General features: G+C 46.7%; 1 protein-coding gene across 1 annotated transcript in view; it reads right to left on the reverse strand.

The window, feature by feature from the left end:
• LOC103373346 (MOB kinase activator 2) overlaps positions 1-12,395 on the reverse strand; it is a 60,738-nt gene extending 48,343 nt beyond the window's left edge. The window contains exon 1 of the mRNA XM_008303213.1: positions 11,871-12,395. Within this exon, the coding sequence (XP_008301435.1) occupies positions 11,871-11,887 (17 nt within the window). The 5' untranslated portion in view covers positions 11,888-12,395. The remainder of the gene's footprint in view (positions 1-11,870) is intronic.
• Between the last annotated feature and the right edge of the window lie 1,139 nt (positions 12,396-13,534).

Below are 13,534 nucleotides of genomic sequence, written 5' to 3' on the forward strand. Positions count from 1 at the left end.
CGGATTATCGAGTCACGACTGTATCTATTATCTTGTTATAGGTAAGTTAATTATTCAGACGTTAACCAGGGAAGCTGGGCATGCTCGTGTGATATTGAGGTGTTTCAACTTCAGCAACATCTGCTACCTCACCTTCAAAATCTCCACTCAGAGTTTCTCTGCTCCCTAAACGCAGCACAGCAGCTTTCAGCGTTAACTGGCTGCGTACTGGACATTGCTGGAGACCACAAAGTGCTGCCGACAGACAGAGAGGCGGCTGCATCAAAGCCAAAGTTTCATATATTTTACCAGGAGTCAGCTGATTACAATAATCAGAAAAGATCGGGAAGATGAGTATCAGTTCCAATAATCGGCCTAGTCCATGCTTTTCTATAATCACATCAGGTAGTGGCACACTTCAACGAATGCAGCAACTAATTTAATCAATGATTTTTGTCCACAGTGCTGAGAATTCGTTGCAGTCCTTATACGTCCTTGGTGTTTATCCTTCACCCTGCTCACTCGTTCAATGTGACACTTCTAGGATACACAACCACATGAATGAGTCACAAAGTGAGACGGACAAATTAATACGATGAGAGACACGCTGCTCCAAGTTAACATTAAGTGAGTTTAAAAGACATGAGTCCAGCTTATTATGAGCTCTATTTCAGTTCTCGGTAAAGTGAAGGAAACTCTTTGCAGATTAAGCCTTTGCACACCAGTCGGTTAAGAAGGGTAAAGGAGGCACTCAGGATGCATGACATCACCTTCCACCTCCTGTCCAGCGCTGCCAAACAGGAAGCTGACTATTGTAAAAAAGGTCAAGAGCAGCTCTCTCGCCGCTTTCTACAAGCAGCCCAGCGTCATATTCGCATCTATCATGTTCAGTATGAGGACTCGTCCACATCATCTGCACTTGACTGCTCTTCTTTCTTTTTCCTGCCCTTTATTCTCCCACATGTTCTCAGCACGAGCTCCTCTGCAACTCCTGTAATCCCATTTAGAGTGGGCATCCATGGCACGGGGATGATCCACATACATGCGCACAAACACCGACGTGCTCGTACACAAAAAAACGCTCGTTTCCACACACCTACGGGCGCCAGAGGGGAAGGGGCGGATTGCTGATTAAAGGGGGATAAAGAAAGGAGAGGAAGGAGAGAGGAAAGTATGAGAGAAGAAATGAGGCAGGGGAGGAGGACAGCCTTGAGTACTGAGATGAACTCGGCTCCCGGAGGCGTGTGTGCTTCCACAGCGTATGTGTGTGTACACTCAGCTCGCCTTGCCTGATGCAACATAGAGATCTCTAATCCAATTATAGTTCAGACCAGCCTAGCGGCCTAGCCTCAGCCACCAAGGACAAACCTAGCTAGCTTACACCAACACCAGCAGCCCACCGGCTCTGCACGGATTTAGCAGCTCGCCAATCCGCTGAAACGTCGCCTGAGGGTGCGGGCCACATTTTGGTGAAAAATAAATAAGATCACCCAGAATTAAAGGCTTCTTCCCCCAAGACAAATTACATCTAACTGGTTGAAATGCTCCAATCTTGGTTTTAAGGTTATGGGAATCAAACCAATGAGAGAAGGCAGCGATGTGATGCAGTTTTATCTCTCAGGCCCTCTGTTGGATCTCTCTCCACTTCTGACCTGCACACAGCTCCAAACTGCATTTCTCTCTCTGTCACCGGCGACCTGGGCCCCTGCTGTTAAATCTCCCTCTCTGTCCTCTATTGCAGACCTCTGCTGTTTCTAATCTAGCTCCCTGACCCACGTCGCCGCTTCCCATTTATCTCAATATCTCACCTATCGCCTCTGCACCGCTATCGTTTCCCTCCTTCCCTCGCTCTTTATTTGCACTTTCTATATTCTCATGCTGCTCCCCTCCTTATCAGCTGCCCTCTCTTCCTCTGTCCCCCCCCTTTTCCTTTTTTTTCTCCTTTTCAATTTGCGCTGCTCTCGTACTCCAGCTCCCCCGTTTTTTTTTTTTTCATACATTTCACATCCTGAATCTTCGTCTTATTCGCCAAGTCTAAAAACTTATGTTACTGGTCCTTTTGGTTTCCTAACTAGTCAGGAATTCACTACGAATCAGATTTACAATCAGCACATTATTACAGAGCACCGAATCCCGGTTTTTCAAATAGAAAAAGTCGAGGCTTGGGGATATAATATGAAAAAATGGCTTGCAAACCAGACAATGCAATGTCTGGAGCTAATTAAGTTACTTGTATGATTGAGCTGATATTAATTAAACAGCCGAACACGGATCATTAGCTCAAAGCTACGAGGCTGATCAATAGGTTAGACGCCCCGCTGTGCCTCTGCAGGGTAATCAGCTTGTTTACCGACAGAAAATATGTGTGCCAATGAAACTGTGCCACTTTATCGTCCCCAGTTTTACATCAAAACATTCAGATGTAAGGCAGAAATTCAGACTTGTCTGATTACTTAGAAAAAGCATCTGTCTGCTAAAGATGTCAACGAGAAACCAAAGATGTAAACAGAAAGCGAAACGACGCTCGAGAGGAAAGGTATCATTAAATGTACTCTGTAGCCAGGAATGAATCAGGAAGACTTCGATCGCTCCTGAAAATAAAATGCAGCTAAACCGCTATGCAGGGCGTCCCGTGTGGGTGGATGGCAACAACAAGCCTAAATCCTGCTGCGGGGGGTTCAACTTATTTTAGCTGATCTTAAGACAGCTCTAGCCGGCAGCAGTCCGTGACTATGATACTCTCTGACAGAACAGTAGCTGCTCCGAGGCCCCGTGGCAGCCAGTCCCGCTGCTGGAAGAGCCAGCGAAGTCCGGGATGTGTGTGGTAACGCTGGCCCGGAATGAAATAACATGTTTTGGGAGAAAATGTTCTGTTTTGACCAACAACAAGAGATAGCAGGGGGAGGGAGCGGGAGAGCAGCTGATTAGTCACGACTGTTCCTGCCCTCTGTCAGTCTTCTCTGTTCCCTGGTCCCTCTCTCCATTCGGTGCCAGTTGTGTGCGCTGGGCAGGGCTGCCCAGAGCGTTACGAAAGAGTAAACACAGTCACAGCGTGGTGCCACTCTCCTGCCAAGTGAAATAGAGGCAACGCACACACAGACAGACACCCCAGGCCACGCCAGGAGCTGAACACAACAGCATCACCCGACCGAGCGGAACATCTTTAAAGTGAAAGCAGGAACAAAACGAATCTATACGATCTGTCTGGTATCGTATCAAAAGCAGCTCCAGCGTATGCCCGAGTGGCTCCCGCGCCATACGCATCAGAGGCTGACGGCTAAATGTCAGCAATCAGTGCAGTTGACGGTGTGAAACGCAGCCCGTTCAAGCTTTTGAACAGGTCAGGACCCATTTGAGTGGGTGGAGAATCTTCACAAGCGCAGCCAGGTATCGAGTTGGGTTTCATTTACAGCCTCCTGATCCATCATAGTATTCAGTTGCACTGTACTCACACACAGCACGTACTGTCCTGAGGCTTTTGAAACCTCATCTTCGCTCAAACATATTGGCAAAAAGGGCAAAAACGCCCCACCTAGCAAGAGTTTCCATCTCAAGTGCTCGCAAAAGTGCTTAATAGAGCCGCGCTTGCATTTGGATTCTTCACTTATCCACTTATGCATATTCAGTGAAAGGCAAACTGCCGAGTCATTCTGGTATCACGTTCATTTCTGGGCCTCTCCCTGTCCCTGCCTCACACACTGGGGAGGGAAGACGGGGAAGCGGAGTGGCGTATCAGAGACAAACCAGAGAATGCAGCAGTATTTCTTCAGGAGTGTGTCTCTATGTGAGTGTTCTTGTACTCGGGCTATTTGCCTCCTCAAAAGGCGTTCAATAGAGCCTTTATATCTCCCTCAATGATGCACACTGAGGTCCTAAAACCACTCTATGATACAGTATTGTGTCTTCCAGGCTGGGAAAAGCTCGCTTTAGACTCACTCAGGCCCTTTTCTTTCAACACCAGACTGCACTGCAACACGATGACACAATATTTTAACCAACTAACCTCAGATTGTTTTTTTCTTATGCTATCAATGAGCAGTCGGACAGACAATACGTCTCTTTGTGCTCACTTGTGCAGCGACTGCTAGTTGTGGTTGCTACTAGATGGACCGCTCTCTCCATAGGTGTCACCTTCCTGTGAAACCTGAAGACGCTGACACCTCTGAATTATGACAGCTGGGCTTTTATGGCGTGGCTCGCTTTTCGCTCTGTTGTGCTACCGACGAGGATCCGCCACCGTCGACCCAGAATGAGGACGCAGCCTTGATGAGTAGTGAACCAAAAGTCAGAGCAGGGGGCTAATGTCAGGGAGGGAAAATGAGGACTTGTTTGTTTAGGCTCTACTGTCCAGCTCTGCTTTGCTTTCCCTTCCTCTGACACATGAAGCAAACACACAACAACAACAACACAAAAAGCATGATAGAGCTTGTATAATATTACTCAGCATATAGGCTTTCCTCCTACGTGCTGGGATGTGAATGCGGCTAACACCCTGCTAGCTTTTGTTGTTAAACGTCGCTGGGAGCGAGCTGAGGCTGCCGTGGGCCTGTTCAGCGCTGCCTCGCTCTCTGCGGCTCAGCAGTCCAGCTCAGGCAGCAGCCAAGCACGCAAACGTCTCTACACATCAGTGTCCCGAGAGAGAGGCAGAGAGGGAGGGAGGGAGAATTAAAAGGAGAGACAAACCGAGCCAGGGAGTGAAAGACAGAGTGTGTCGAAGGGTTGGAAGTGACTGAAATGTCCTTTCTGGGGCGTAAACAAACCTCAGCCTGATGAGGCCGCGGCCCAGCTCCGATAAAACGGGCTAAAGTTGATCTGAACTGGACGCTGGGGCAGAGCAATTACAAAAATATGAATAATTGCACAATTTATTGCATTAGATGGAGATTCAGGAGCTGAACCCTCCCGTCTGATGCCCCAGTTTGAGATGATGTTGCACTTGTGTAAATTACTCTGTATTGAGGGATGCTCCAAACTGTTTTTTCTTCCTTTGCAGGTAAATGTAGGTGGAAATTATGATTACACTCTCATTTTAATAGAAAGTAATTCAACAGAATCTAAATGCAGATAACACCGATCTACCAATTTAAATACTTACTGAGACATTTTGTGAATAGAAGCCACATGCATCCACAGTGGGAAAATTATTATCTTTATTTACTCTTGTTAGGTCTGTAAAATGAGCAAATAATATATACTGAAATAAAAACTGTGGACAACAGCATTAACAGTATTCTAAAATTAAAGGTAAAATCACCAGATGGCTCATTTTTACTCCAACCAGCAAAAGATTTTCAATTTATCATCACATAAAACAAAGAAAAGCAACAAATCTTTAGCATTTTCTGCATTAAAATAGTCATTATCACAACTGCTATCACTTAGTCTTCTGCTGATTGTTTAATGGAATGGATGGAAAGCTCAGGTCTTCACAACAACCTCAATTCCAGGGCCGATAAGTCCTTTACTGGGTGAATGACTGGAAACGCTTCATGAATAAGTCATGCACCTAAACGCTGTCAGTCAACTCTGCAGAACGACTGATGTGAACCCTGCTATCATTCTGCTCAGTGTTCGATGCTGTGGAGAGCCAAAGTGTGTCAAGATACGGGGCTACAAAACAACACCGTTATTAAAGATTTGGCTACGCTGCTCGGTCTTAAAAGCCTTGGCCTGGGCCACGTAGTTGTAAAGCAACTTAAGAGCCAGACACAATCAATTGATTCTTAATAGAGCCGGAGGAGAAGAAGGCCAGCAGAAGCTCTCGTCGCTTGAAGAGCAACCAGACGGCGAGCGGCTCTTTCCCAGGCTGCGACCTTCTGGTAAGCCGACAGCCCTCGGGTCAGACCCAACAACCAAACAGAGCACCGGAGAAACACTGCGGGTGGGTGTGAAAGCTGGAAATAGAAGTCTGACGCCAGACGAGTCCAGACCGAGCAACGCAGCAGCGGCGTTGGTTAGTTTCTATTCTCGAGCAGGTGACTGCTTTAAGATGATGTCTGCTCATCTGTCACGGCCTATTATCAGCGCGGCATCTGCGGCGCGAGCAGCGGAAACAGCCACCTGGGCTGAGCCTGCCTGCAAGAGAGAGTGAGTGTGTGTGTGTGTGTGTGTGTGTGTGTGTGCACATGTTTTCATACGTGTGTGTGCCCACATGGGTGGTGGAGATGGAAATAAGGTAGTAGGGTTGCATGAGGACAGGGTTGCATCTACATATGCACACAAACCAAATAAAAAAAACCTACAAGGGACACTATTCATACAGTTCAAACACACAGACGGCCGCAGAGTTTCAGGTCAGGACTGGATGTGAAAATCAGTTAATATGCAAACAATGTAAAAGACACGTTTGCTTTTCTTTGTTTATTTTTAAATGTACACTTTCTTTAAAGTGCTTATCTTTGCATTTAGGAAACATCATTCTGCATCATCATGACTACAAATCGACCTCACATGAATCTAAAATTTTTATGTCGCTTAATTATAATTAATCACGGAGCAACTTCCATTAAGTTCATCTCTAACTTCACTCCACCATCAGAGCTCAGTCAGTAGCATCTCGTAGCTGACTTGTCTACAATAACTCTGTGTAAAGCTATAAGCTTTGTCCATGCTTTTGATGTTCCTATTCTTCCAACTGGTAAATGAGCAGATTTTTGAAACAGGAAAGTTTTGCGCCTGAATATACAACATGCTAGCAGTGGCTAATCAAAAACATGGAAACAATTAGCGGTCCCGTTATCACAGGAACCCGAGCTCCAGGATGTACACCCGCCCACCGCGCTACTTTATTAAAATGATCAAACAGTACAATAGAAGTCTATCTCAAACTACTTTCAGTGTTGGGTTTAAAACTGAGAAACGGTCGTATTAATCCGAGTCATCTTGACCTACATGACATCTGTCTACCTGCTGGGGTCATGAGAAGTGAAGGTGTACAGGTGATTAAATGGCTGAGAAAATGCACTCTTACAGACACCAGCAGCAAACAGCTACTGCGGGACACCAGAAGATGCTTATTTTTTGGATGCGAGCCACAGTGGTGAGACAAGTCATTACAAACAGACGTCGTCTCCCACAGCAGAGGAAGTTCAGCCTATAAATGGATCATGTGAATTCCCCCTCGCTATCTGCCATCACCTGACAGCGTCTTCGCTCTCATTTTTATTTATTTTAACTTTTCTAGCAGCCGTGTTTGTGGACCGGTGAGACAGGTGGCAACTAAACCGCAGCAAAGGACAGTTCAAGGACATATTCTGAAGTCGTTCTTGATGTAGTTTGACATTTTATAAGTTGATGCCTTCTTCTGTCCAAACACATCATCAATGTTTATTGCAATAAACTCTTAAATGCACACATGAAATGCATATGAAGCTGATGTTTTCAGAAAATTAAGAGGTGTTGTTCAACTTTATGATCATTTTAGTGGCTGTGGTCGGTGGTGCTGTTGCATTTTATTACATTATGCGGTTTTATTAGGGTCCGAGCCCACCAGTGTAAAGACCCTAATGCAACCCTTGGCTTTATTATTATTGTTTGATGCAATTTAGAAACTCAATTTAGAGGGTTTAAACACTCACGAAATTCACCAAAATCGCCACACACACCAGGATTGACGAAAAATTTGATATTTCAAGGGACTTGGACATGTCACTGTTAAAATGGCTCCACAGCGCCACCTTGGAAATATCAACGGAGTCCAATCGGAAGCATGTTTGGTCTAGAGCTGCGACATTTGGTAGCCATATAGAGCAGCTCAGGGGGGAAAGAATGGACTAGCGCCAAGCTCTAAAATGCAGCATGGCTCAACTGCGCCCCCTACAATATTTCCATCAATAGTCCCATCGGGGCTACGTTTGGCTTAGAGCTGCAAAAACCGGTACACATATGTAGCAGGTCAGGACGCACAAAAAAGTCCATCAGCACGTTTCTGTAAACTCAACAGGACATCCGCCATGTTGGAAAAACAGCGAGCACTACAGCCCATTTTCGCTCATTTTTGGCCATTTTCAAAATCTATCTCCTCCTACACACCTGAAATTTGGCAAACTACAGGACGTGGCGATTAAAAGTTATTAAAATGCTCCGCAAAAGTAAGACGGCGTGGAAATGGCGGCCCGTGCAAAGTTCAATCAATGGCCATGTTGCACATTTTCGCGGTGTTTCCGGCGGTCCTGTCGGAAGGCCGTTCCACCTACAGCTACACAACTCGCTGGGCATGTGCAGCAGGTCAGGACGCACAAAAAAGCCAATCACCGCCAAGCCCTAAACCCAACAAGAAGTCCGCCATTTTGACAAAGCATGGTGAGAATTTTGGTTTTTGATTTTTGCTCATTTTTGGCCATTTTGGGGGGAACGACTAGTCGGCTATTCGGGTCCAGTCCTATATATTGCAGAAGCAATGTCTTCAAACTAAAAATTGTCTCATCAGATATGAGAGAATGACATAAACTATAAAATCATGCGTCAAATTTGATATCCACAAAGTCAGAGGAAACAGAAAGCAGGCCCTGTATGACTTTCATGCTATTACTTGCAGAATGACGACATGCTGCCTGTATACCATTAAGACTCAGGTGATGCAGTGCGAGCTAAGTGTACATTAAATCTGACTCTCGGTCGGGTCAGGCAGCCTAAAGCGGAGCTCCGCTGAGCTGCTGTTGTTTCCATTCTCTCGCTCTTCGTTCAGCATTACCAAGCCATCACTCAAAAGCAAGGGGATTAAACATCTGTCAAAGCCGAGCCCATTTCACCCAGCAGGAAAAGACACATTTAGGCGTCGCGCATCTCCCCGGTGATTTAACGTCCTGTCTGACTCTGAATCCGGACGGATGAGGTCATGCAGCTCTGAAATAATGCTCTCTGTCCAAAATAACACAGCACGCCGACAGACTGGATCTTCTAGTTCACGAGCACGATGGGGCTCACGTTTTCAGCAAACACACAGGTGATGTGCAGGCAGGTATCTGCACACACCAAAGTGATATTTGCAGCCTCTTGCTGAAACAACAGGGAAAAAAATGATCTTTTCCCGTAAATGTGTCGCCGATCAGAAGACGCTGCAGGCTCTAGATCTGTGTCCACCGTTAGTAGGCTACCACGGGCTTGTCATCTGTTACAGAGCTCCGTTTGATTCCCTGTGGAGCTTCATGCTTCCTATAAACTGCACCACCCCTTCCCTCCACCTGCTAATTTCCTCCATTTTTCCCTCTAATCAACCATTCCATCACAAGCTTTCATATCCTCTTCCTACACCCTTCCCTTCCCGTCCTTCAACCCAAAACAAAACAGAAAGGAAAGCTTGCCGTCTCCCACTCCTCCATCCTTTCAGGTCACCGAGCCTCTCCCTCATTTGTCTCTTTGCCCTCATCATCTGCACATTTCCCTCCAAATCAGCCGCCACATCTCTCCTCCTTCCATCATCACGGAGCTCACTCTCTCCTCACTTCCTCTCTCCGCTGGTCTCGGCTGTGGCGTTGGACACCGTGGGTCGGTATTCAGAGTGATTACACGCTTGGTTAACTCATTCATGGACTCCAACTCTGTCGGTGACGCACGCCGGACGCATTCCTGCCGGCTTCCAATGCATTCAGCTCACATACACACCTCAGCCGCACGCATGCGACGTATACAAAGCGCCGCTTCGACACGCAGGTAAACACCAGCTCTCAACAGGCGAGAGAGACGGTTTAACAGAGAGAGCTGACAGCAGTGATCGGCTGCACACATCCTGTTTCACTTGTCATAAATAAGCATGGCTCATTTTCTCTGACAGCTTTTAGGAGATGACACACACTTATCTAAAGCGTGTCACTCCACAAAAAAAAGGACGTGACAGCTTTCTAAAGATGGAGAATTTAATAACATTTGCCCGACAAACAAGCAGGAGGAGGCCTCCTCTCTCGCTTGCAGAAAGTTCTTTCCTCCTCTCCTCCAGCACCAAGCCACAACTGGGTGTTGCTCTCGAATTCCTAACAGATCACTGAGCAAACCAGTTCAGGTCTGACAGCACCAACTGTTGGGACAAAAATTATTATTTTTCTGTCGGGTAAAATGGAAGAGGAGGTTAAAAGGCTATAAATCACGTTTACAGTGGAGAGAAGTGATGTAACTCCAGACAAGTCACTGCAAGAACCAGTTAGTGAAACCAGGAAAAAACAGAAAACAGTGTCAACAGGAGCAACAAGAAAAATCAGAGCGTGAACGTTTACAATCCTCTTAGTTTGTGCCACGCAGTTTGAAAGAACACATTTTAATTCTCCTCAGCTTCATCCAGTTGTGTTATTTACCGAGGCGGACAGAAAGGTGCTTTGTGAACCTGACGGAAAATACGCGTGGGTGCAAATACCCAAGATTGAGACAGATACGTGTTGAAGCAGACCTACAAAGCATCCAGTGTATCAGATATGAGTGGGAGCAGTTTAACTAAGTGACAATAAGGTGGTGCTCTCTGAATAAAACCTTCCTGGCCCGCGGCTTAACGATCTATCAAATTTCATTGAAGCCGGCAAATTAGCTTCTCAGATATCCTGCAAAACTAATTGACGGACGGCCAGGGCGGTTGGACAAAAAACACAAAAGCTCCTTGGCAGAGGCGACGGCCGGACAGCACCGGTTATTCATGTTTGGAATATCGGCGGACACACAGAATTGTTATCTCCCTGCCAGACTGTGGAGATGTGAAGGAACACCCTTGACAACAGGCCTCCACCCTTTTCTCAGCACTGATCTGCCTTTAAAGAGCTGCAGCGAGCCAACCTGATAACCAGTCAGCAAAAAAAAAGAGGAAAAGAATAAGCCCACAGCGATGCACTTTAGTGTCTGAGACCAGTCCAAACCATTTGTGACTTCTTTGATCCCACTCGGGTTTCATATTCGAGTAGATGGAAGTTCCTCTTTTGTTTATAGGCAAACATGACTGAGGAGTTTGACCCGGCAGCCTCCTGCCTTTTGCATGTCAAATAAATAAGTAAATGACACAACAGTGGCCTTGTCTGCTGTCCTGGATTCATCCTAGACGCAGTGATCGTGGCTGTGAACTTTGGCTGTGGAGCAGGTGTAACCCTGACACAGATGTACCCAGCACTGATCACGAGCTCCCAGTCAAACTCATGACTCGGACAGCTCCAGGCTAAAAATAAAGACACACAACTGCATCACCGAGTTCAGTCAGGTGGCACAAAACACACAAAGCTCCTTAAAAAACACCTTAAACTCACACCGTGCTGCTGCTCCTCGCTGCCAGCTATGTTTGTTTACCCTGCAGCAAGGTGCCTGTTCACCAGTGTGGGACTTGATGTATTTTTATTTTATTTACAGCCCCTACCAGTGACACCAGAACCTGTGTTGTACCCGAAAGGCTGAACGCTTGGTGAGTTAGCATGACCGCTAACTCCCGTCAAAGCGGCCAGCGCACCTTGCACGAGAAATAAACCAGAACCGGTCATAGCCGCGTTAGCCACACTGACAGACAGCTAACGTTAGCCCCATTACCGTGTTAATCATTACTATAAAATGACTCGCAAACACGCCGAGTTATTATCACCACCTCGTCTGAGCGCTGCCATCGCTGGCTGGTTATCTGCAGGCCGAAAAACAGCGCCCGGCCCTGGTTATCGTGAGGCTGGTTAACCGTTGCAGGATGAGACGCTTTGCCAGCTTCGCTAACCAAGCTAGCAGCCTCGAAGCTAAGCTAGGCAACATGCTACCCGCTCCCAGCCACATTTACGCGCTGGGGTGGAAATGTGACAGCATTCAACGCGACAGTGCACCTGTCTAATGCTGACTCCAGCGGTGTCAGCCACCGAGAAGTAAAATTTGCAGCCGGCATCGGAAAGACTGCGCAGTTGACCTGTCATGGGAGCTAGCTAGGCAAGTTAGCTGTCTGTACTCACCCCATGAACCAATCCATGGTGCTGTTTGTAGCTAGCTTAGCTAACGTTAGCTGGCAGGGGATAAATCCACCAGGAGCTGGAGGCAACCCCCGAGTTTATCCAGCCACCACCCTCGCTACCCTGGCTGCTGCTTGGCACCCGAGTCCTGTCGCTCTCCCCGGGGCCCGTCTCTCTCCCAGCTGCTGGATCCCGGCCGGTCAAACGCGGGCGCCGCTTAAACTTTGAGCGATTGTCCTTGTTTTGATCCCCAGCTAGCTCGGATCATGAAGTGGCAGTCAGATCAGTCTGGTTAGCTGGTAGCTGGAGTGCAGCATTGAGTGACTTTGAGCACGAAGGCGAGCGGAGGGGAGCGGGGCAGCGGTGTGCAGGGGGTCCGCCTGGAGTCGCGGTGTCCAGTGTGCAGGGGCGCCGAGCGGGGCTGGACTGCTGAGATGTGCGCTGGTCAACCCGGTAACCTCTGTCATGAAGCCTTGTATGGCTGCCGCGCTAGCTGCCAGCCTGAACCTCCACTGGAGCTGCTGCTGCTGCTTTCTGAGCGAAGTCTAAATCGGAGTCCGGAAGTAAACACAGACCCGACCCACTCTGTCTCTCCTGTGCGTAAAATGCGTGTGAGCACAGATGCAATGGGATATGTAGTCGGCGAGTTAGTGAAAAAAAGGGTAAAAATCAGCTCATTTTAAGTGGCTGTCCTATAAATAGACACCCACATTAATGAGCAGATCACTACATCTGCTGCTAACAGCTTATTAATGTCGACAGATTGGAGACACTTGTCATATTCTAGGTTATTGGTTCTCACCTTGGGGATCATTTAAGGGATAAAGAACAACAGTTTTCTCTCTTTTTTCACATTTTCTTGTGAAATTCTAGAAACTCTGATTGAAACAACTCTTCAAATGTAAATTTACAACCTGTGATGTGGAAAAAAAGGTTCCCACCTGATAATTTTGCTTCACCTTGTGTCTGAAAATTAAGATTGTAGTCCAGATTCATCCTTAAACTAGAGGGAAATTCAAAGGGATTTGGTTTATATTAGTGGGTTTTTACTTGTTTGGCTATTTGTACCACTAAATTGCAATATTAACGACAGGCCCTGCATCGTTAGCTCCAGTAATGTTGTGGCTCTTTCTAACAGACTAGAAGGCCTGTGCAATAAAATCTAGTTCCAAGAGCTTTATTATTTCAGTTTTTATTGTGTAAAGGTGCAAACATTCCTAAATTAAGTTGGAATCAGTGCACTTGTCCACAAATTAGCAGAAGCTTTATTGCCACTAGAGCACTGGTGAAGCGGTTCAGGTTCTGCAGTTATCCTCCCGCTTTCACCACTATAACATATAGAATAGAAAGAACTCTTAACAGGGAGGAATGTGACTCGAGGCCGTAAGTCTCAGCAGTACTCGTGCACGTCGACCCTTCGCCGTGAACCAGAGCAGCCAGTAATGAACAGTGCATCACTGGCTAAATTATTATATACTATCAGCTTTACTGCCTCCACTGGCTCCCAGTAACAGACTGTTCCTGCACAGAGGAAACTGAGTTTTATGTCCAGCGATACCTCTGCTGTGCATTTCAGCCACTTTAACGTCTTAAGTTACTCTGATCAGTCACAACATTAAAACCGCAGGCAGGTGAATAAAATCGATCATGTTGGTGGGAAACCTTTG

Source organism: Stegastes partitus, unplaced genomic scaffold (genome assembly GCF_000690725.1).
Source record: "Stegastes partitus isolate 25-593 unplaced genomic scaffold, Stegastes_partitus-1.0.2 Scaffold1959, whole genome shotgun sequence".
NCBI classification, from domain to species: domain Eukaryota; kingdom Metazoa; phylum Chordata; class Actinopteri; family Pomacentridae; genus Stegastes; species Stegastes partitus.